Source organism: Lissotriton vulgaris, chromosome 6 (assembly GCF_964263255.1).
Source record: "Lissotriton vulgaris chromosome 6, aLisVul1.2, whole genome shotgun sequence".
NCBI classification, from domain to species: Eukaryota; Metazoa; Chordata; class Amphibia; order Caudata; family Salamandridae; genus Lissotriton; species Lissotriton vulgaris.
This window is the reverse complement of record NC_141694.1, coordinates 1,362,073,665-1,362,098,927: the sequence shown is the minus strand read 5'-3', so window position 1 is coordinate 1,362,098,927 and position 25,263 is coordinate 1,362,073,665. Positions and strand designations below refer to the sequence as shown.

Here is a 25,263-nt window from a genome sequence, read left to right as displayed (position 1 = left end):
GCTCTTTTTGGGGGGGGGGGTAGTGTGGTCAAGCATCCTTAAACTTATCAGAGTAGTGTTGGACAGCTGCAATGCACACAATGGTCAATAAATTGAGACATACTGTAAAAAGGGATTTTCACCAATTTATAAAAATAGCAAGTTTCTTTGTTTAGGCATCGGAACACAATTGTTCAGGTTAGTACAGCCCTGTGATGCCCCTGAGTGAAGGCAGCACAAGTCGCTTGATGCGTGCAAGCCCCTCCACGGCCCTGTCTTGGATTGATGGTTTCTCTTTGCAAAGGATATTGTCTTAAATGTTTCCTTTACGCCAATTTCTCCAATTTCCTTTGCAAAGGGACCTCCGTTTGATATCTGTCCAATGAAATAACAAATAAGTCACTCAAGGCAGTCTAAGGTGTACCAATCTGTTAGGAACACCTCTTGCCCCCTGGGGCTCTGAGAAAGCATTGCAATGGAAGAATGACTCGCCCTCTGCTTCAAGAGGGTGCTGTCCCGGTGACAGGGGTGGGGACTTGTGGGCACCTATGGGACCCTTCACCCCTGTTCAGAGCATGCCCACCCACTGCCCCATCTCGTCACCTGTGACTTGTCCTCCTGTAATGCCACGAAGAACATTGCGCTGCAGGGCAGCTGGACTTAACTTTGCTGCACCGATCCCCTCTTGTCGATCTTGACCTCTGACCCCCTCAGCCTCACGAATAACTTGCTTCCTTAGATATTTACTTTTTTTTTTACCGTTGCTTGGCCTCATCTTCCTCAGTACAATGATGTACAGGGTCGGCTCTGCACTGCAGTGATCTGCACACAGCTCGTGTATGGCTCCTGGTATGGAAAGCGCTTTCACATCGGTGGCGTGTCCCGCGCTATATAAAATATGTAAGTACATATCTTTACAGCAGGCACGTTCACCCACTGTGCAATCTCATCCCAAGGCCTCCTTGCACTCCCAGGAGTATAGGCCTCCCTGCCCTGTCGTGGTTTGGTGGTTTCTGGCTGTCAGACCGGTCACTGATCCCTGCCACAGGCACGTTAACCTACTGTATCCTAGCACAAGTCCCGTTGCAGTGTTTTAGAGGAGGGGATGTGAGGGCACACAGGGAGCCACTTCTGGGCCCCCTGGCAGCATGTACCATGCTTCACTCAACGTCCCTTACGCAGGCACAGAGGGAAGGAGGGGGAGGGCTCTCAGAGGAGCACCCCCCCCGCCCCCCTCACAGGCCTGAGAGGGGCACTCTGGTCCTGGCTCGTAGAACAGGCGTAAGGTATCAGGGGCCTGTCATTTGCCATACTGATGCATTCTGGGAATTGTAGTCTTGAGTCAGTCAAAAGCTTATATTCGCCTATAGCCATAAAAAGATTAAAAAAACACATTGAAAAAGTTAAGAATACAAATTCAAATGGTCAACAATTCTGAAGAAAAGGCAAGAAACATACTTCTATCAAAAGTACAAATATACATCATACATAGCCTTATCGCATTTCATCATGACAACATAAAAAAATCAATAAAGCATATTAAAAAATGGAAACAGTAAAAAGAACAAGAACTGCCAAGTAATACGACGCTAAAGGATCGTAAGCTGTACAAAGTCTGAACATGTTTAGCACTTTTCATCCTAAGAGCTGTTGGACATAACTAAAAGTATCTGTATCAAGGCACTGTTGGTATTGGTAATTTCGTACATCAGATCTGTGGCCAGATGAACACACAGGATATTAAACCTGACGCCTGGGTCAGATTTGAAAGTCTAAAAAAAACTTAAAAGGTGCAAGAGATCACACAGACAGCAGGTAATGAAGAAAACCAGGTACCCTGATGGGGAAGGTTGCCAGAAAGTGCACTGTGCCAAATGGGTTCGATAAAATCTATGTTCATGGTTTCGTTGTGGCTTAGTGGACTAATGTGCCCACTGTGATGGCCTGTGTTTGACATCATGGTCACAGGTTCAAATCCCAGCGGGTCCACTCAGCCTTTCATCCTTAGGAGGTCGATAAAATGAGTACCTTGGGCAACAAGGAGAAGTGGAGAAGTGTGGCTCAATGGTTAGAGGAGGCATACCCGGTGTAGGAGAGTAGGGTCTGCAATCCTATGATCACCCAGATTTTTTGCTTTTGTTTCACTGGTTTACGACTTTCTCTGGCTGTGGGCCTGCTAATCAGACCCACAGCCTGGCTGTTCTCTTTCTAAATTACGACATGTACCCTAGGTGCATTTACCAATTGGTACTGGGCCACCTTATCAGACCCTGTAACTCAGGGCATAGGTGTACCCAGGGCCTACCAGGGGCTGAAGCATGTATTATGCCACCCCTGGCTGGCCTCCTAAATTTGACACAACTGGCTGCATGACAGCTGGGGCGAAGCCGTGTAATCACCCTTTGCTTTAGATATAGTAGCCCTATATCTAACCCTACAATGGACGCCCGAGTTCCTATCAGTCACTCCTATGGCAGGCCTTGACAATCCTGAAGGCAGAGTGCGTGGACTCGTGTGAACTAGGTTCTGGCCCGAGCCGAGCCCGGTTGCAGCTTGCGGAATCAAGACCCAATGGCTGTTCCATGATAACGCGTACCATATCGGTAACTTCGGTGTCGCGTTATCAAGACATGTCGAGTAAGGTGTCATACGAATCGGGATGCTGCCCTCTCACCAACTCTGGCGACGAGGTTAGCATTCCGCCCTTCTAGAGGGACACGACATGTACGTAACTGTGAACCCCGGTTAAAGTTAACTAAAGCCTCAGCTCCACAAAATGGATGCTGCCACCACAGACACGAGTCTGACCTCCTGCTGCTGGGAGTCCTTCCAGCGAGGAGAGCTTGGACAAAGGGTTTCCTGTCGAGGGCGGTGTTCGCACCGTCCCAGACAGGGTTTGTGTATTCTGGGTAGGTAGGGCTTTTGCGAGAAGGTGACTGCGGAGTGGCACCCCGGTGCTCACTACGCATCTGCCGGTCAGAACCAGTTCCAGGGGCCAGCCCTGGCCTGGGGAAAGTCCGGCAGGGGAGAGGGGTGTAACTACCCCCCTTCCTGGTCCCACCCTTAGGGCAGGACCTAGTCATGTACCCACCCCTTTCTTTAGAATAAAGGCCGGAGCGGGGACCCTTCCAAATCAGATCATCTTTGAATCAAGAACTACTTTCTACGAAAGGACACTCAAGACTCTTCTCAAGATTTCTCCCTCGTGACTAAGGAGTAGTCACCCTGCATCAGCGGGCACCATCCAAGAACTCTGCGGTTTGCTGCAAGTCCTTCCTCAAGGATCCGACGGCCCAGCTCGACGAGAACCGGCTTCCCTGGCACCTCTGACCTCTACCCACATCGTCAGCTCAGCTGAGATCCGTGGGTGCGACGAGACCTCGAGGGACCGGCCATCTTCAGAACCTGCATGATTTCTAAACCAGCCCGACCGCCGAGGGATCCTCTGGTGAGTGCTTTGGGGTCCGAGAAGCCCCGACCCTGAGCAGCTCCAGCATCGAAGTTCAGCCTCCCAGCATCTCCACGATCTGCGTGGGGCCCTTCTGCTTTTGCCGCTCATCACGTTGTCTGGCTACTTGCCCGCTGGCTTGTGGCCTTCTCGACGACGTCCGACAACCAATCACCATAAGGGTCGTTTGGACTGATGCATAGTGATCACTAGAATAGTGAGCACTGCATATCAGGTCAACTTCTCACAGTAACTATGGAAACTTTTGCTTGGTGCGGACTGCTATGTATTCCATATTCAAGCATGTGAATCTATGAAAGACACCCTAATACTGGAGAAGAACAATTGTTACTTACCTGTAAACCGGTGGTTCTACAGTATTGGTGTCTTTCATAGATTCACATGCGACCCTCCCTCCTCACCTCAGCGGCTCTCTTCTCCTCATAGACTCTCTGGTCACTCTTGTGCTACGAAAATCTGAGGTGCTGAGCTCTGAGGAGAAGGTTCTAGAGGGTTGCTGACCCCTGATTGACTGCAGTTTAGACCAACATAATGACCATGATGGACTGCATATGGGTTTTTCGTTTTCCCATGCATTCCTATGTAGAAATGTGGGTAGGCTGTTTATGCCTTTTTTCTAGTACATATTTCAGGTTTTATGTTTAATTTTTCATATATATATATATATATATATATAAGTCCCACAGTAGATAAAATAGCAATTATATATTTTATTTACTGTGGGACTCCCACTCGGACGTCTGGGAATATTGAAGAATGTGAATCTATGAAAGTCACCAATACTGGAGAACCATCTGTTTACAGGTAAGTAACAATTGTTCGTTCTTGGCCTGCAGTGCTATAGATCCACATGCATCCACCACCCTCCCCGGACACCTGTGGCCGTTGCAGTTCCTTACATTTATTAGTTTTCACTATTTATACATTTAGCATGCTCCTCACACATACCTGAGGCTCCTTTCTTACCCTCCTGCGGGATAACAATCTAACAATTGAGTTGATGTCTGTGCGAATTACCACTAAGAAGAGGAGTCACTTGGCCTTGTGACTTTATCAAAGAGAAAAAAACTTGTACCATTCTGGACCGACCTCTAGATTGCAGTAGTATGCAAGGCAGGTGCGTTTCCACCACTACATGCCATGAACTGGTTCTTACAGGGTTAGTAGTATATTTCTTTCCTCACATTCTTTGTTGCCATCCTCACCCGCCGTCTAGAAATACAATCTATGGAGTTTATGCCTGTGCGCATTGCCAACTATGGCAGTGTCACTATAGCTCGTGACTCAAGTTATTTTCGAGGAAACAAAATTATACAAGTCCAAGCCCAAAACTAGATGGCAGGAGTAGACAGAACATGTGAATCTGCATTAACGCATGCCTCAAAGATGCTTACAGGGCACGTAACATAATCCATCTACTGACTATACTTTCTGATTTCCTGTAACTTTTTCTTCCTTCCAAATGCATTTGCTGATATTAGTGAAACACAGGTAGTCTTTCTCAATTTATTGGAGAGAGGCAAGTTAAATACTTGCAGGTCTAAAAAGAAAATGTTTCTCTTCCCTGAACTATGTTTTTCTTTTATCCATTAGAATGTTGATATTCTTAAGGATCCAGAAACGGTGAAGCAGCTTGGTAGCATTTTGAAAACCAATGTTCGAGCTTGTAAAGCAGTTGGTCACCCATTTGTAATTCAGCTTGGAAGGATATATTTAGATATGCTGAATGTATACAAGTGCCTAAGTGAAAATATTTCTGCAGCCATTCAGGCAAACGGTAAGGAGGTTTAAAATGGGTTAATTTCTCTCAGATGCCCTGAATTGCATGAATGTTTGTAAAAATACCAATTCTGTATGTCCGTTATAGTTGTGGTTGTGCACAAGCAGTTGATTAGGATGAGTTGAAAGTTTGTCGCGTGCCACAGAGGTATCACTCACTAGACCTTGGAGTGTTAAGCTATGAACTGAAATAGAAGCATCCCTTGAATCTGGGCGCTGCAAAGATCGCTAAAAGTGCGATTAGATCATTGTTCTGAGTATATGTTCCAGAATTAAATTCCAGTTCAATAAGGTGAAAGAATCCTATATTTATTCAATCCATGAATATATTCAATGTCTCCATGAATGTTCAATTCACATTTTTACTGCTTTTACAACAGCTTTTTTTACAATGAGATTATTCCCAATGCATTTCGTGCATCTCCGTGCATTTTATGTTGATTTTCAGATATCCCCTGATGAAGTGCACAGAGATGCACGAAATGCATTGGGAATAATCTCATTGTAAAAAAAGCTGTTGTAAAAGCAGTAAAAATGTGAAATAAAGCTTGGTTTGACTTGACAGTAAAAATGTGAATAATTGAACATTCATGGAAACATTGAATATATTCATGGATTGAATAAATACATGATTCTTTCACCTTATTGAACAACTAGAATTTAATTCTGGAACATATACTCACAACAACTATCTAATCGCCCATTTTACCGATCTTTGCAGCGCCCAGAGGGTCATCCCTTGAGTTAAAGGGATGCTTCTATTTCAATTCTGTATGTCAATCAGATTAGCAACATAGAATGTCATAGAATGTCCTATACCTAGGAGTCTCTATGGTTGCTTGGGTTAGATGGATTCTTCAGACCCTTGCCTGTGTGATCACTGTTTTTTAGGTCTCGCTTGAGCCAATGCGCTTGCGCATTGCTCCGGCGAGATTATAGTAAGCGGAAAAGAAAAGTCTACCAAAACGGCTGCGGATCGCATACAGTTCATGTGAGCTATGCGCGTGCACGCCAGCCACATAACACACCACCATTTGTCTGTGCCTCGGCATCAGACTTCAACGGCTCCCACCCCCTCCCCTCCCACCCCGGCATATCCTGCTCTTTCATGCTTCCGTACTTAAAAGGCTCTTTTTTTGCTTTGCTGAAGGTAGCATGAATATTTCAGGAAATGCAGCAGCGAATAAGAGCTCGCCCCAATAATATCTAAATGTAAACGTCTCACTAGCAGGAAATGAGACTTCACGGACCATCTTTGGTTTATTTTAATCATCAACGTCCCTCATCTCTTCGCTCAGCAAAATGACAATAGGATAAAAACGCAATCTAAAAAAAGTCGAAATGTTTCCCAACCTGACATGGCCGCCTCCTACAAGATGTGGTCTAGTCAATTTCCTCTCATTTCCACTTGTATTTCATCGTTATTATTTGATCCAATTTCAGTCTAAAATTTAACTACTCCGTTACGCCATTTGGAATCACTAGCACGGTCTCAGCATCCGACTTCAAAAGAAGCTGCTCCCCCGTTTGAGTACTACTAAACAGCTTTACTAATCACTTTTTGAATATTATGTTGAATGGTCTTGGTGGTTCGGAACATTGATAAGTGCATGCTGAGCTGCTTGAGCATCTCTGAATCTGCCTTCCACTATTTTCAAATTATTTCTGAATACACCCCCTCGCAAATTTAAATCGGCCAACACACTTGTGCAAGTCCTCTGGGCTTATTGTGGTGGTCATCTTCTTTTAAGTTCATAATGTCAATGTTTTGCAAATTCTGCCCCTTGAGTGCTGTGATTTTCGGACAGCTCATAATCCTTGCATACATTACCTTAGTTTATGCCTTTTGTGGTCTGACACGGAGTGAACACCTTGATGGTCACCCATTTGTTTTTGCTTTTCCTTTTTCTGTCCCTGTTGACTTTTGTTGTTGTGTGTGAGACCCTGACTTTGAAGAAGTGCTGACCCCCTCCACACCAAACTACTCACAGCAGTACAGCAACCACATTCTAAATGTAACAGATTTTCTTCTAGTTTCTTCCCATTAATCTAAGCCTATACTGAGAAATGTGTGCCCTTGTATATAGGGATATTCTGTTGGCATCTTGTGACTTTTGTTTCCCACCATGTGTCTCTTGTCCCAACTGCTGCTGGACAGTATCATGATGAAGTCCCTCATCTTGAATACATGACACGAAGTGTCCCAGTTTTATTTGCATTGACGTGACTGCTAGGTGCACACATTTCCAGCTAAAAGCAGGCCTGGAAACATAACTGCCATCTAGTACTACATCTGAAAGAGACATGTTAGTGATAGATTCCTTACCTTAGGATATCCTCAGGCGTCAGACTGGATACGGAAACTTTTGCGTAGCAGTACCCTTGCGAGTCACTAGGCGTAGTCTGCGGCTCCACGTCCGTGGTGGGCGCCGTGATGACGTCGTCGGAGTACTTAGACACCGCCTCCGCGTGCTGACGTCATTCTTCTTTTTTCTGCACCAGCCAGCGCAGATCTTGAAAAAGCAGTAACCCAGTCAATTTTTGACTAACTTTTTTGAGATCATTTTTGATCCTTCTCGAAGTCTTGCGACTCCGATCGGTGCCGTAGGGATGCCTGGTTTCAAGCATTGTGAAAATTGCGACGGCACTGAGTCGGTCACGGATCCTCACCACCTGTGCCTGACTTGTCTAGGCATCGACCACGACGACAAGGCCTGCTCCGACTGCCGTGCCCTTTCTTCGAAAGCCAGGCGGGAGCGGTCCAGCAGGCGACTCGAACTCCGGCAGTCAGCCCCGCGTGAGGTCCCGGTCCCATGGGAGGTCGAGGGACAGGTTGCGGGGACGGAGCCACCAAAGCTCCGGGACTCTGCACCACTCCTCCGGAGCGAAGTAGTCGTCGGGTAAGAAGCACAAGAAGTCGAAGAGGCGCATCGCTCTTCTGACTCCCCCCGCGCTCGCGCGACGCAGCTGGGGGTTCGGGTGACACCGCCCACGCGGCTCCTTCGGAGTCGCTGGCATCACGTCCAGCCCCACACCCTCCGGTCCCTGGGCGAGACGAGACGCCGGAGGAGATTGAGCGCTTCCTCATGGCCATGAGGTCCCTTTCTCCTCAGACGGGCTCCGCGGCGCCTCTGGGCCCAGCGGACCCGTCTGGGGCCCCTAGCTGGTCAGGGGCTTCGGCCCCGACACCGTCGGGTGCTTCTGCCCCGCCGGCGCCTTCGGGCCCGGCGCCGCAGGGTTCCACGGTCCCGACACCGCCGGCGCCTTCGGGCCCGGCGCCGCAAGGTCAAGCGGCCCTGGCGCCGCAGGGTTCCACGGTCCCGACACCGCTGGCGCCTTCGGGCCCAGTGCTGCGGGACACCGCTGGACCTTCCTCGGGCTCTGGATCGTCACCGGTGGACGAGGCCCCCCCCCCCCCCCCCCGGCGTCGGTCCGTCAGGTGTCACCTCCTTAAACCGCAGTCAAGCTCGACCGAGCCTCTGCTGCCCTTTAATGAGGCCTTGACCGACGTTCTTATGGGCACCTTGTCCAGGCCCGCTACGGGTTCGCCCGTAGATTGGAACGTGGCCAGACGCCACCGCCTGGCCCCGGGCGACCCATGTTTCCTGTCCACTCACCCCACCCCCGAGAGTCTGGTCATCCAGGCCTCCAATTCCCAGACCGCATTCCCGTCGGCTCCGCCGGACAGGGAATCCAAGAGGTATGAGAATTTTGGAAAGAAAATATTCTCCTCCCTTAGTTTGGGACTGCAGTCTTCCAACACCGCATGCCTCTTGGGCCGCTACACCCACTCTCTGTGGGAGACGGTGGCGGAAGTGCTGCCAGAGTGTCCGTTGGAGGTACGGGCTAAACTCGGCCAAGCCCTTGTGGAGGGCCGAGATGCAGCCAAGTATTCTATCAGGTGTGGGCTGGATACCACCGACTCGCTGGGCAGAGCAATGGTAATGACGGTGGCAGTGAGACGCCACGCCTGGCTGAGGTCCGCCAACTTTTCGGCAGATGTCCAGAAAACTCATGGACCTGCCGTTCGATGGCAGTCGCCTTTTTGGCGACAAGGCAGACCACGCGCTTGAGGGCTACGGCCAAGTCCTTGGGCCTCTCGGCCCGCACCAGCAAACTGCTGCTTTTCGCTCCTTTCGTGGCCAAGGAAGGGGCGTCCCCACACCTGCCGCCAGCCACTCGCCGCAGACTAACATCCAGCGCGGTGGCGGCCGTGGGAACCGCCGTGGAGCGGTCGGGTACAACGGTGAGGTCAGTCCACACCTTCCCCGCGGCATCCGCCTCTAAACTCTCCTAGTCCGTGCTTTCAGGCCCATGTGACGCCAGTGGGTGGCAGGGTTCGCCATCACCACTCCAACTGGCGCACTATCACGTCGTACAGGTGGGTGCTGCAAATCGTCCGAAGGGGCTACTCCCTCCCCTTCGAGACGACTCCTCGAGCCATGCCACCGCAACACCACCGCGTATCGGGGGATCTGCGGCTTCTGCAGGAGGAAGTTTCTGCCCTCTTGGCCAAGGGGGCCATCGAGCGCGTTCCTGGGCCGGAAGTAGGACGTGTTTGCTACTCCCACTACTTTCTGGTACTCAAGAAGGACAAAGGGGGCCTACGCCCTATCTTGGACCTGAGGAACGTCAGCGGCTTCCTCCGGAAGGAGAAGTTCAAAATGCTGACTCTGGCTCAGGTCTTAGCTGCCCTGGACCCAGGAGACTGGATGGTAGCGTTGGACTTGCAGGACGCGTATTTCCACATCCCCGTCCTGCCGGCCCACCGGGGTTACCTGCGGTTCACGGTAGGCCACGAGCACTTTCAGTTTACTGTGCTCCCCTTCGGCCTTACCAGCGCCCCACGGGTGTTCACGAAGGTGATGGCGGTGGTCGCAGCTCATCTGCGCCGGTTAGGGGTCTCAGTCTTCCCCTACCTAGACGACTGGTTGTTGAAGGCGGGCTCGCCACAGGCAGTCGTCAACCACCTCCAGACTACGGCAGACCTCTTGCACCAGCTGGGGTTCTCCATCAATGTGCCGAAGTCACACCTGTGTCCCTCTCAGAAGCTCCTTTTCATCGGAGCGGTTCTTGACTCTGCGCAGTTTCGGGTTTACCCACCCGAACAGCGGGTTCGGGATATACAAACTCTGATTCCAATCTTCCAACCTTTATCCTGAGTTTCGGTCAGGTTGACGCTGCGGCTTCTGGGGCTGATGGCTTCCTGCGTCCTTCTGGTGCATCATGCCCGGTGGCGGATGCGGGCTCTGCAGTGGGACCTGATTTTCAGTGGGCTCAGCATCAGGGCAACCTGTCCGACCATGTCCTTATCTCGGAGGGCACCGCGATTGGGTCAGCGGCAGATCCCTCTCCCTTCCCCAACCGGAGCACGTAGTTGTGACGGACGCGTCCCTCCAGGGCTGGGGAGGCCACATGGGAGAGGCGGAGATCAGAGGCCTCTGGTCTCCAGCGGAGTCCCGGCTCCATATCAACCTTTTGGAGCTGCGGGCGATTCATCTAGCACTGAAGGCTTTCCTCCCCTCTGTCCAAGGGAGTGTAGTGCAGGTGTTCATGGACAACACCACCGCCATGTGGTACTGCAACAAACAGGGCGGGGTGGGTTCGTGGACCCTCTGCCAGGAGGCTCTGCGCCTCTGGCAATGGCAGGAACATCAGGGCGTGACTCTGGTGGTTCAACACCTGGACCGGTTCTCTGAACGCCAGGGCGGACGAAAGCCGCCGGTACATGATGGATCACGAATGGCGTCTGATCTCTGACTTGGCGCAAGGTCTCTTTCTGCAGTGGGGAGATCCTTGGTTAGATCTATTCGCCACCGAAGAGAACGCGCAATGTCATCAGTTCTGCGCGCTGGAATTTCCAAGGCGGCACTCGCTCGGAGACGCTTTTCGTTGCGAGTGGAGCTGCGGTCTGTTGTATGCCTTTCCGCCTATACCACTTCTGCCCAGAGTGCTGAAGATCAAGCGCCACCGGGCACAAGTCATCCTTGTGGCTCGGGACTGGGCACGAAGGTACTGGTATCCCGAGCTACTCAGTATGTCAGTCGATCCCCCGGTTCGTCTGCCTCTCAAGGAGGACTTTCTGTCGCAGCAGCAGGGGACGGTCCTCCATCCGAACCTGTCCAGTCTCCACTTCCATGCTTGGAGATTGAGCGGCGACAGTTGACGCCATTTGACTTGCCTCCTGAAGTTTGCAATATCATTCTGGCAGCCAGGCGTCCCTCCACAAAGTCGGTATACACCTGCAGGTGGAACAGATTTGTGGCATGGTGCACAGCAAAGGCTGTGGATCCCCTTAATGCCCCTCTTTCTGAGATTCTCCTCTTTCTTCTTTCTCTTGCCCAGCAGGGCTCTGCTCTGGGCACTATCAAGGGCTACCTTTCTGCTCTTTCAGCCTTTCTGAGGCTGCCTGATCAACCTTCTTTGTTCAAATCCCCTATCGTTAATAGATTCCTGAAAGGCATCACACATACGTTCCCTCCTTTTCCCTTCGTGATGCCTCAGTGGGACTTGAACCTGGTTCTTACATTTCTGATGTGCGCTCCCTTTGAGCCACTACACAACTGTCCTCTTCGCCTTCTCACTTTAAAGACTGCCTTCCTGGTAGCCATCACCTCTGCCAGGAGAGTGAGTGAGCTCCATGCTCTATCCCGTAAACCTCCTTTCCTTTCAGTCCATCCGGACAAGGTTATGTTACGGACAAGGCCCTCCTATCTACCCAAGGTAGTCACGGCCTTCCACATTGGGCAATCTATCATCTTGCCCACCTTCTTTCCGCTTCCGCATCTCGAGAGAGAGAGAGAGAGAGAGAGAGAGAGAGAGAGGAAGAGAGGCTCCACCGTCTGGATCCAAAACGTGCACTCATTTTATTTGAATCGCACACACCAGTTCCGGGTGGATGACCAACACTTTGTTGGTTACGTGGGCGCTAAGAAAGGGAAAGCGGTGCACAAGCGGACCATCTCGCGGGGGATCATCTTGTGTATCCAGGCGTGTTACTCCTTGGCTAAGAAGGAACCCCCTGTGGGGCTGAGAGCTCATTCCACTCGAGCCACAGCGACTACAACTGCCTTGGGTCGAGGTGTACCCTTGCAGGACATTTGCCAGGCGGCTACGTGGGCCTCACTGCACACGTTTGCACAACATTATTGCCTGGACAGTCAAGTCCGGAGGGATGGCTTCTTTGGCCGTTCCGTCCTCCAGGACTTTCTTGTGTGATTATTGGTTAGCAGACCCACCACCACGGGGTTGGTATTGCTGGGGTATCTATTCTAAGGTAAGGAATCTATCACTAACGTGTCTTTCAGATGCACAAGTTACTACTTGTGTAACGATACATCTGTAAGAGACATTAGTTAGTGATAGATTCCTTACCGACCCACCCATCCTCCCCGTTCTGCGAACCGATATCTAGGGTTAAGGTCATCCCCTTTCAGGGCCCTAGTTTCATGGCACCGGTGTTGGTTTTTGGCATAGCTCTGCCTTTCTGGCGCGGAAATGCTGTGTCTAGGAACTGACGTCAGCACGCGGAGGCGGCGTTTAAGTACTCCGACATCATCACGGCGCCGCCGACGGACGTGGAGCCGCAGACGACGCCAACCGACGCGCAAGGGTACTGCTACGCCAACGTTTCCGGATCCAGTCTAACGCCTGGGGATATTCTAAGGTAAGGAATCTATCACTAACTAATGTCTCTTACAGATATATCGTTACACAAGTGGTAACTTGTGCATCTAGTACTACATTGTTAATGGGAGGTTGGGGGACCATTGACTACACACACTTACTATTCATGAAGCTGGTCCCATAATGCATTGAAGTTTTGTGCACAAATACCGGTTACAGTGATACGAGCTGCTCTATAGTAAAGCAAAACCTGAAATGTAGCCTATGCCGGTACCCTGGGAAAACAGTTGTATCCCAGTTTGACTTGCTCTGCTTCTCTCCACACATGTGAAGTAATCTGTTTTTGTTACACATCCATATTGTCAATGACTAAGCTCCTCAAGATCCAGTTAGTGTCTCCTAGGACCCATCCCAGAGTAAACACTAAGTTGCTTTTTAATTTTTGTGAAAGCGTTAGGTTACTTTTTTTATGAGCCGTTCAAATTGTATTATACCAATAAATCTGGCTACTTCCTTTAAGGTAAAACTTTGGAAAGAGGCTTTGGCTAAATCTGAATTAGTATTAGATTGTTTTCTTTGATGTGCTGTACTTCTCACTGCTCCACTCCAGTGTAGCCCCAACGTGAGATTGGTTTTGATGTAGCGCCACGTCTCCCGGAGTGGGAGATGCGCAGACAGACGCCAACCCTACTGGATCTGCGCATTCCGATCGCGTCTGGAGTTAGGCTGCCTGTTTCCTGCCTTACGTCCTTGGGGCTTCGGCGGAGCGGGCAAGGAAGAGGGTTATTGGCACAGGCCATTGGGGAATCCTCCACCTAGGATACCAGCAGCTCCCCGAATCCACTCTTCATGCCAGTCGGAGCCAGACCAAAAGTCGACCCGAGGGCGGAGAACCGACAACCCTGCCCATCCGACTGCACTATGTCCCCGCTCCCCACAGTGCATCTGCCACGGGCACCACGGTGCCCCCAGACGTTGCAAATCACCGGCTGGGGCAACAAACACTACCCAGCACCAATTGAACAGCGGCCACACCATCCACTGGGAAACGCCACAGCTGCCACCCGCAAACTTTTCATCTGCACCCAACACGCCACCGCTCCTGCCAGCACGCGGAGGCCATGACCAGTTGCACACCTAACTGGACTAACCCCAGCCACCATCCCTGCCGATCACCTCCCCTACCACGGCAGAGCTCCAATGCACCCGCAAATGATGCCGTCGTAGCAGTGCAGCCTGAACACATCACGACTAGGCCGCCTTCCATGTCACAGATACTTAATGCGAGTTCTGATAAGCAGCATTCTGTCTGCCTTATCCTGGTTACAACATAGCAATGCAGCAAGCTCAGCCTGCAGTGTAATAATTTTGTTAACAGACTATATCATAATAAAAGGAGTTACTTGTCCGCGTGTGACGTAGTATTGCAGCTAATAACTGCACTCTAAATGCTCCACAACAAAAGCAGATGTCTGCAAAACTGCAGCGATGTGGCTCGTTTAGCATTGTTTTTAAGGGAAAGCTCAGTCTGTGCTTTAATAATGGCACGAACCAATAACATTGCAATAATGAACTCCATCAGCTGTGTGTGGCAGCTAACAGTATCACAACAATGCTGCAACAGCAATGACGTAAATGCTACTGGGCATTGAGTGTTCCGTCCAGAGTTTCAAAGACAGGAAACTCATGTTAAAACTATGTAACCCAGCGTGTCTCCCTCCACCACACTCTTCCCCCCCCCCCCCCCCCCCCCCGTTTCCCACTTCAACCCCTATTGTGAGACCGTAAAAACCCAGTAATATGCTCTAAGTTTAAGTGATTCCTTTCTTGCCACGTAAATCAGAATTGTATGTCCAGGGAATTTGTTTTTAAACTTCATCTGGGAACAGCTTGAACGTTGTCATCCTTTCCCAATTTACATAACAAATGATGGCTTGTCCATGTTTTTCCTGCCCCTGGTTTCCTTTCCTGGAATGCATCTCCCTTAAGTGATGGAAAGTGAAGTAAGGCGGATTTTAAAAAGCCCCGCTATTAGTTGAACTTGAAGGCTGAGTTACATGGTGGTGATGGGTAAAGGGGTACTAGCTGTCTATCTGACTAAAAGCAGTGCTTTGCCTGATGTTTAAACGGCGCAAGAGCTGTGAACGCCACATACGTCGCTTCTCAAGAGGAGCATAGGAAGGTACTATATATTTTTTTTTTATCTCTACTGAAATTTCATGTCCGGCATTTCGCAAAGACTTTCTGCAGACTGAATTAATTTAGAACTATTAACTTGGCTTGTATTTGGAAGCACGCCTTTACTCATTGGGGCATTTACCAGTTTACCCAATTTACCAACTGTTACCCGATTTAAGGACCTGCATTTTATCGACTTTGAAAGGATGAAAGGCTAGGCTTTGGGATTCGAACCTGTGGCCATGAAGGTCAGCATACATTCCTCAGTAGTCTGTAGACAAAACAGTAGATCTCACAACAGACTAAAAACCCTGAAGGCAAGAAGGGCTTCTACAGAGTCAGTATTATGTGACAGACTCCATACCAGCCCTTCTTGCCTCTCAGGTTTGCTGAATTCCGTTCTAGTTTAATGATAGTAGTCCATGGCATCCTGAATGGCTGCTTCCATTGCTGTTCGCTCCTATGCGCCCCTTTTCATGCAGAGTCTGTCTGCTCGTCCGTTCTATTATCTTTTTTCCTGCAGACCTTTTAATGGTCACCAAGGTCCTTATAATTTCCGACCGCCACGTCCCCCCATTTGCAGAGACGACACGGTTTGAATGGGCCTTTAGAGTGCTGAAGTTTCTCTTTGCGTGTTGTGTGCTGTGTGGACGAGTTCGGCCCGGGGCAGTGTGAGTGGTTGGCAATCCTTTCACCAATACCAACAAGCATTTGCAATGCAATAGGTCTCACATTATTAAAGTTTGAGCTATTGGCATTGCTAAATAATGCAACACCAATAGCTCAAACTTTAATAATGCAAGACCTATTACATTGCAAATGCTTGTTCTAGTAGGACTGAGAAAGACGTGTAATAAATGTACTGGCTCTCTCAACCCTGCATCATTTTAGCACCTGCTTGTTTCTTCCATAATGTGCCATCAACTAGCGTGGTGCTGAAAAAGGGGCAGTTGGGCTGTGAACGAAAATTTGAGTGTCCATTTATTCTGCATATTCTCCAGTATTGAGTATTTCATGGATTCACATGCTTTTATCTTCCCTGTCATGTGGGAGTCTCGAAGTAGTTTGAAAAGCAGTACTATAAAAGTACATTAGAAACCATCAAAAAGAAAGGAAAACTTAAAATTAGTCCGCATCTTTATGTAGGTCCAAACTTGTTCGAGGCATGTGGGCTGCTGAATTCATATCTGTGCATAGATCGCCGCCTAGTGTTGCGTCCGGATGATTGCACATTGTTGTCCTGGAAGAGTCTTCGAAGTATCACGAGGTAGGTGGCTCCTCCCCTGGACTACAGTGCGCATGGGCATCGACTCCATCCTCAGTTTTTTTCTGCCATTGGGTTCGGATGTCTTTGAATTCCCTCTTGTCGGAATCGATAGAAAACTTCCTTGAGACCAAAAGGTCTTTAGTCTAATACGTCGGTATAGTCTTGCGTTCGGTCTTAGTTCTTCCAGCTCGGTTCCGAGCCGGGTTTTCTACACCTGCGTGCTCTCGGCGCGGAAGGCCCAGTCGATGCCCCAGAACTTTCGACCGTCCATCATGGAACGAAGTCCATTCAAGAGATGTCCCGTCTGCAACTCGAAATATCCCCACATCGACGTCCACCTGGTGTGCAACAAGTGTCTGTCGCCGGACCACGATGAAGACAAGTGTATGGCTTGTACACGCTTCATGTTCAAGAAGACGCTTAAGCTTCGACGAGCTGCGCGCCAGGAGGCCCAGCATGCTGCACCGGCGCCAGTGGCGGCTCATCTCTGGAGACGGAACATCCACGTCTACCCTTATCTGGACGACTGGCTCATTCAGGCAAAGTCAGCCCAGCAGTGTGCCGCCCACATGTCCCACACCAATCACCTCCTGCACGATCTGGGATTCTCACTGAATTACCCAAAATCCCACCTCCAACCCGCCCACATACGGCAGTATCTGGGTGCGACCATAAACACTTTGGCAGCCACAGCACAGCCAAATTCAGTGAGGGTCAGCAGCATTCAATCACTGATACAGAAGTTCAGACCTCAACACTCGCTTCCAGCAAGAGTGTTCATGCAGTTGATAGGCATGATGGCCTCCTGCATTTCCATAGTCCCGCACGCGAGACTACATATGCGCCCGCTTCAGGAGTGCTTAGCACGTCAGTGGACTCAGGCTCACGGGCAGTTGAAAGACCTAGTGTTGGTGAGCGGTCGGGCATACAACTCTCTGCATTGGGGAATCCACGAATCCTTTGCAAGGGCAGACCGTTCCAAGAGCCTTTGCCACAGATCATCCTGACAACGGACGCCTCTCTCCAGGGATGGGGAGCTCATGTACTCCACTACACAGTGCAGGGACTGTGGACGCAACAGCAACGGAGGATGCACATCAATGTTCTCGAACTGATGGCAATCTTCATGGCACTCAAAGCCTTCAAAGTACATCTGTGCAACAAGGTCGTGTTGATCCGGATGGACAACATGACGGCCATGTACTACATTCAAAAGCAGGGACGAACACACTCTCCGCAGCTGTCTCATCTGGCTCAGAGCATGTGGAAGTGGGCCATTCAGAGGAACATCTTCCTCATGGCAGAACACCTCCTGGGCAAGGACAATCAGATGGCGGACCTGCTCAGCAGGCACAGCCACCAAATGCACGAGTGGGAGATACATCCATCAGTCCTCCACCCGTACTTCCAAAGGTAGGGTCATCCAGAGATAGACCTGTTCGCCACAAGGGAGAACGCAAAATGCCAAAGCTTCGCCGCCAGGTTCCCACACCCACAGTCGCAGGTCAGTGCGATATGGATGAACTGGTCAGGCAAATTTGCGTACGCTTTTCCCCCAGCACCTGATACCGCTGGTGGCACGCAAGCTCAGGCAGCACTCGATGACTCTCATCCTGGTTGCTCCAACGTGGGTTCGCCAACCATGGTAGCCCACGTTTCTGGAACTGTCCGTGGTACCGCATCAGAGGCTACGTCTCACGCCCAGCCTTCTGACGCAGAGCCATGGCGACATTCAGCATCCAGATCCGCAACCGCTCAACCTGGCGATCTGGCTCCTAAAGTCTTAGTTTGGCTACCTGCACTTGCCTTCTGACTGTATGGACATCATTCGGGAGGCAAGGAAGCCCACCACCAGAGCATGCTATGCGGCAAAATGGAAGCGGTTTCTCGGTTAATGTGCAGACCACAACATTAACCCGCTAGATGCGTCTATTCAGAATATCATCTGTTACCTTTTCCATCTGTACAAATGTAATCTGGCCTATGCTTCCATTCGCATACATCTATCTGCGATGGCCGCTTATCTCCAGAACAGGCAGCACCTCTCACTCTTCAGAGTGCCTGCCATTAAGGCCTTTCTAGAAGGACTCAAACGAGTCATTCCTCCTCGGACTCCACCAGCTCAGGAGTGGAACCTCAATGTGGTCCTCACCCGGCTGATGGGTCCTCCCTTTGAACCACTGCATACCTGCGAGATTCAATTCTTGACGTGGAAAGTGGCTTTCCTCATAGCGATTACGTCGCTACGGCGAGTTAGTGAACTGCAAGCCCTAACTATCAAAGAGCCATTTATTCAAATTCTTTCTAACAGGGTAGTGCTTCACACTAACCCTAAATTCCTTCCTAAGGTTGTGTCTCAATTCCATATCAACCAGACTATTGAATTGCCTGTTTTCTTCCAAAATCCTGAGTCATTGGCGGAGAGAATGCTCCACACCCTTGACGTCAAAAGGGCCCTGATGTATTACATAGATAGGACCAAGGATTTTAGGAAGACTAAGCAACTCTTTGTTGCCTTTGCACCACACCACAAAGGTAACCCCATTTCCAAGGCTGGTATTGCTAGGTGGATTGTTAAATGTATCCAGATCTGCTATCTGAAAGCCAAGTGTACTCTCACCATTCCACCAAGGGCCCACTCCACCAGAAAGTTGGGGGCCTCTATGGCATTCCTTGGAAATATTCCTTTGGAAGACATTTGTAGAGCAGCCACATGGTCTACCACACACACACATTTACAAAGCATTATTGTGTTGATGTGCACTCTAAACAGCAGGCAGCTGTAGGGCAGACGGTTCTCAAAACACTTTTCCAAACTGCTGCAGCTGGCACGGGCGGCCGCCGTTAATGGACGGACTGCTATGTATTCTATGCACAGATATGAATTCAGCAGCCCACATGCCTCGAACCGAATATGCTACTTACCAGTATGCATCTGTTCTTTGCATGTAGGGCTGCTGACATTCATATCGCCCGCCCTCCTCCCCGGCGCCCGTAGCAGCTGCAGAAGTCACACATACTTCTAGCATGGTCATCATTCACTGAGTTTCACTCCATCTTGGCCACAATGGCTAAAAACAATCTGAGGATGGAGTCGATGCCCATGCGCACTGTAGTCCAGGGGAGGAGCCACCTATCTCGTGATACTTCGAAGACTCTTCCAGGACAACAATGTGCAATTATCTGGACCCAACACTAGGCAGCGATCTATGCACAGATATGAATGTCAGCAGCCCTACATGCCAAGAACAGATGCATACTGGTAAGTAGCACATTCGTTACCAAATAGAGACAAGCCCTAGACCTCAACTCCCCAGAAGAGCCACCATCTCTCAGATTTCTAACCACATTTGTGTAAGGGGAGTCTTCCTGAGGTCTGCTCAGTTTGTCAATGAGTCAACTTTTGACCCTGCTAGAATTTATCTCCAGGTACGGTTCTATTTTCTTCGCTTCTAAAATGTCAGAGGGATCGGAGAAGCTTTATAGACCATGCAGATCTTGTGGGAAAGCAAGACTTTACCCCCACAAAGACTCTCTGTCTTTATCTCAAACATTCAGCCAAGTACTGTAAATATTGCAGAACCTTTTCGGCCAAAACTCTGAAGGACATGGAGGCCAGATTGTTATGGCTCCAAAAGAAGAAATCTAGATCGTACTCTGGATCCGATGTTGAAGAAAGTTCTGGGCCATCCTCAGCTGGAAGAAAATGTAAAAATGAGGGCTCTAACTCAGTAAAGACTGATCCTAAGAAAATGAAGGCAGATAAATTCTCCTCTGCTGTAAAAGCAGCCCTGAAATGGACTCTGGTCTGAAAGTCTTCTGCTGCTTCTCTGCCTGTCACAACTCTTAAAACGGGCTTCGTCAGCGAAAAAAGCTCTGTCCACTGACCTATCGTCAAACGACAGCCAAATATCCATCGACGTCTGTAGCGTCGACCATGTCGACTACGCCAGTGGTGACTGCCTCATTGACAAATACCGTGACTACGATCACCTCATCAATGGCATAGTCGACAATCGCGTCTACAGTGTGAGAAGTTGGCCTGATATATGATCACTAGTTCTAGTGACCACCTTGTATCAGTCCAAACAACCCTTATGGTGATTGGTTGTAAGTCAACCATATAGACCAGCTATCCTAGTGGTAGCGTGGACAAAGCAGTCTTAGGCTTAACTCTTTTGGCATGTGAAGCAGCTGTATTACCATATGTAACCCCCTTGAACACCAAGTGAAAGGACACCACACAGGATATATATTCAAAATATATATGTATTTATTACTACAAATAGCCCCCTGAACTCTTTATGAGCACAGAAGCAAACACGTTAAAACAACTCAATAGATAAGTATACAAAAGTGGCACATATATGGATAGGCCCGGGTGGCCCCTAAAACCATATACTAAAGAAGTGGTATAAGTACCATGAGTCGAAAGAAAGTAAGGCCTAGGGCCTTGGGAATCGCTGGGGCTACGCTGGACTAACTCAAGTTAGGAACTAGGAGGCACACGGGATGCGTAAAAGTTAAAAAGGTGAAGGTAGGAAGTCTTCCGGTCAGTCTAGAAATTAACCCTTTGGAATCTGGACACTAGGAGTGTTAAACTACTCGGGGGCACCGGAGTGCCAGCGTTACCTCCCCCACAGGAGGCGGGTGCAGTAGGCCAATGTGTGTCGGGATTCTGCAGGAGTTCAGATGGAGCCTTGGAGTGTTGATGCTGCAGGGGACCTGATGTGAAGAGTTCTGGTGAATCCAAGGGTGGATCTGAAGAGGTTAAGACCTGAAAGCAGAGGGGACAATGTTCAGTCACTAGCCAGTGACAGGCGTGGAACCAGGAAGGAATCAGGCGTTGTTGGGTGCCAACAGGTGATGTCGTGAAGCTTGTCTCTTCAACAGTGTGGACTAGGCGACGATGACGGCCAGGAGTCACTCACGAGCTGTCCCACGTAGGCTGTAGTTGAGGGCGGAGTCGGCTTCTTGATCGGAGCAAACAGGCCTGTGCTAATGCAAGCCACACAGGAAACAGAGAAGGCTTCTCACTCTAACCAGCAAGGTCAGAGGGGTTGCTGCTTTTGGGAGCAGCAAGGGCCAGTCTGGAGTACTGGACCAGCGTTGGAAAGTTGTCGTTTGGACGCCAAAATGGCCACTAGCCAACGGACTAGTAACCGGATAGGTGCGTCGAGTGGAACAAAGCAGAAGGGCCCCACGCAGATCTCGTGAGGGTTGGAGGGCTGGTCCTTGGTGCAAATGTAGCTCGGTGGTAGGGCTTCTCAAGATCCCAAGCACAGCGATGAGGGTGCCTCAGGTGCTGCGCAGTCAGCTTCTCATGGACTTTTCAAGAGGTCCGGTCCCTCGTCTCAGATCGCCTCCACTCGTCTCAGCTTAGCAGGGACTGTGGATCGGGCTGTTAGATGTCTGGAGTCTGGTTCTTGTCAGGCTCTGGGCTCTGGCGGGAAGCGGCGGCAAAGCAGTCGTTGATCGCTGGATGGTGCCTGTGTTCGCAGGGTGGCCACTCCTTGGCCACAAGGGAGATTCTTCAGTCTTTTGAGCAGCAGAACATCGAAGGTCCAGAGTTTCTTCTTCTTGTAGTCGAATTTCAGGGTAATCTGGCGTCTTGGGACTCAGCTCCTACTTTTAAACCAATTCTAGGGGCTGGACTACCTACTAGGTCCCTTCTATGAGTGGGACCAGGAAGGGGGGTGGTTACACCCCCTTTCCTTTGTCCAGTTTCTCGTCAGAGCTGGGGCTGGAGTGCCCCAGCACCGGGGATAAAAGATTTTTTCCTGTAGTGGAAAGAGGTAACATCACACAAATGGATACTCGGCATCATAGAGTTTGGATATTTTACAGAACTAATCAAGGATCCACCAAGAAATGGCCCCAAGAGAATGGTTCAGACAAAAGAAGACTACTATAGGAAGTAGGGTAATGGCTACAAAGGAATGCAATATAAGTGCTCAAAAGCTAGATTAACCAGGGTAACTACTGAAAATAGTTATTAATACCAAAGCAAGACGGGACACTACGTCCTGTACTAGACCTCAATTTCTTGAACAAGTTCATAAAGAGGCAAAAATTCTAAATGACAACTCTGCAGGATGTCAAACCGCAATTACAACAAGTATATTATACGCCTCAATAGATCTAAAGGATGCATACCTACATAGAATCAAAGACACAAATGCTAACATTTTTTGGTAAACTGAATACACTATCAGTTCAAAGTCCTGGCTTTCGGAATAAAATCAGTACCCTGTGTGTTTACAAAGTGCCTTGTACACCATTGAAGAATTTCTCAAATAAGATTAAGTCAAGTCAGTGACGTTTGGAGAAACATGTTGGTTTTATCGAGTTAGGTAATATTAGATTGATGGTCTTGGGTGCGATTTTTTTTTGATACACCAGGAATTTACCCAAGCCCCCAATGTCCTCTACTGGATCACCCTCATTAACAATGTACATTGTATAGGTAAGACACCCCTCTAGCTGGGTGCACTATACCACTGGTGAGGGTCGAATTGCATGAGCACTGTACCCCTACAGTGTCTACGTCTATTCTTACAGTCAGTGCAGTAAAGCAATTGAAAGAGTATATGGTCTGAGTTTTTGTCATTGCGAACTTAACCGCAATATAATGGCTTTACTGAATTCTTCTTGGAAGTTTGGTATCAAACGTCTCAGCACATTAAACCCACACTGATCCCAGTGTGGGATTTAATGAAAAATGCACTCAGAGGGCGTCTTAGAGATGTACCCTGAAAAACGACCAGCCTGTGGTGGTTTCCCTGACGGGTACACACCATCCTGCCACCACAAGACCTGTTTCTGGACCCCTGGGGTGGGAGCCTTCACTTCCTGGGCCTAGAAACAAAGCCTTTCCTGGGCAGAGGTGGTCACTCCTCTTCCCCCCCCCCCCCAGGCCAGGAAGAGCCATCTGCGGTAGGGGAGCTTCAAGGGCCTTGCCGCCTTGGTAATACGACCCCCAGCCTCTCTTTTCAGGAGCAGGCCCCCTTCCTGACTCCCATCCTTTTCGTCAGGAAGACAGGTGGGAAAAATAGAAAAAGCCCAGAGGGTGCCACCTCTGCAAACCTCACCCCTCAGGTTGGGGAGAAGAGGTGAAGCCCACTCTTCGGTGTCCGCCATCTTGCAGATGGCAGGCGTACTCCAATCAGGATTAGAGATTGTGCCACTCCCCCACGTGGTGTGAGCACACCAAGGGTGTAGTCAGTCTAAGCTTAGTAGCCCCTTTGCTACTGATCTCGAGAACCCTTAAAAGCTCCTAAATACAGTATTTAGAGGGTGGCCCTGAACCAAGAAGACAGATTCCCACAACCTACGAAAGACGCCCAGCAAAGGAGACCACTGAGAAGAACGGACTTGGCCCCAGCCCTACCTGCAGTCTGTAGTTTGCAGAGATCCTGCACCAAAAGTTGCCTTGTCCTGCAGCCAGCGACTTCCAGAACCCCTGGGAGAACTGACTGCCTTCCACAAAGACCGGATCTCCTGTGAACAGCAACTCTGTTCAAAAGAGTCTCCAAAGAAAGAATCAGAGACTGCAGAGGACAAAGAAACCGCATACCTGGAACCACCACTGCACAAGTCGCCTATGGCTTGAGTTAGAGTGTCCCACCGGTCCCAGTGAGGTACTCAAGAGTCAGAGTGCACTGTGGTTGACCCCTCCAGGACTCCATGGTCGCCTGCAGCCTCTGCATGGTGAACCCCCCAACCGTGAGTGTCCTGGTAAGGAGAAATCCGACCTCAAAAAGACAACCCTGCATTCAGTTGCCCTAAACTCTGGAGAGGAGAACCCGAGGAGCACCTATGTCCCGAGCTCTCCAACTTACCTGCTCAGCTGATAACCCTCCCGGAAGACTTCCTGGACCGAGCCTGTAGCCAAAATCCAAAATCAGCAGTCTCCATTAAAATCTGGGCACTCGACCTCAAAACAGCACCCTTTACCCAGCTGCCCCTGTGCTGAGCTCAAGTCCAGGAGCTTTGCTCCCACAACTGAGTGCATGCTTGACCTCCCAGGGTCAAGGATGCACCCTTATCTGAAATAGTTATAGATTCCTTACCTTAGAATTACCCTCAGGCGTCAGACTGGATCCGGAAAGTTTTTGTCAGCAGTACCCCTGCGCGTCGGAAGGTGGCGTCGGTCGACCCATTCGTCGTTGGCGTCGTGGTCGGCGAGGTGACGTCACTGTAGCTACCTAGACGCCGCCCTCACACGCTGACGGCAGTTCTTTATTTTTCTGTGCTAGCAAGCGCAGTTCCGGAGACAGCGGTACCTCCAGTCACTTTTTAGAATCAAACATTTTTTATTCAGCAGAGACATATCATTAAATACAGCTGGGCTGCCTACATCCACCGGCCGGCAGAGCGTAGTTAGACAATATTGAAACACAGCCATAAGGTCTACAACCTGAAGGGCGACCCGGCGAGGATGAACTGTCGGCCAAATGGTGCAACCAGTGCGGACGTCGATGCTGCTTTTTGTAAAGAAAGAGAAATAAACACCAACAAAGAAAGACCTACCCACCCCCACCAACTCCCCCCCCACCCCCCAACCATGAACCCTCCCCCCCTCCCACTCCGCATCAGCCTTGCCCGTGCCTCCATCTCCACCCCCCGTCACATCTCCACTCTCATAGAGCCACTCCCAGTCCCTCATGAGCTCGCCTTTGTCGGTTCCAACGGTATAAGCTGCAAAACCTGTAAAAACTTGGGGCATGTTACCTCCCGCAGGGCCCGAGACAGCAAGTGTATAAATGGTTCCCATAGCTTCGCATATGTTACCCCTTGCCATCCACACATAGGGAAAGTCTCTCCATACCCAACAGCAACCAAAGCCGCCTAATCCAATTTCTCAGGTCGGGGGCAGCGGGGGGGCGCCACTGCGCAAGGATAACTAAGCGCGCTTCCAATAGAGCTAGGGCTATCTGTCTACCTCGCGGGGAACGCCTTAGGG

General features: G+C 49.9%; 1 protein-coding gene across 1 annotated transcript in view; it reads left to right on the top strand.

Annotated features, from left to right (window-relative positions):
• XPO1 (exportin 1) overlaps positions 1 to 25,263 on the top strand; it is a 293,144-nt gene that overhangs the window by 77,540 nt on the left and 190,341 nt on the right. Inside the window, exon 4 of the mRNA XM_086927487.1 lies at positions 5,042 to 5,225. Coding sequence (XP_086783613.1) covers positions 5,042 to 5,225 — 184 coding nt within the window. The remainder of the gene's footprint in view (positions 1 to 5,041; positions 5,226 to 25,263) is intronic.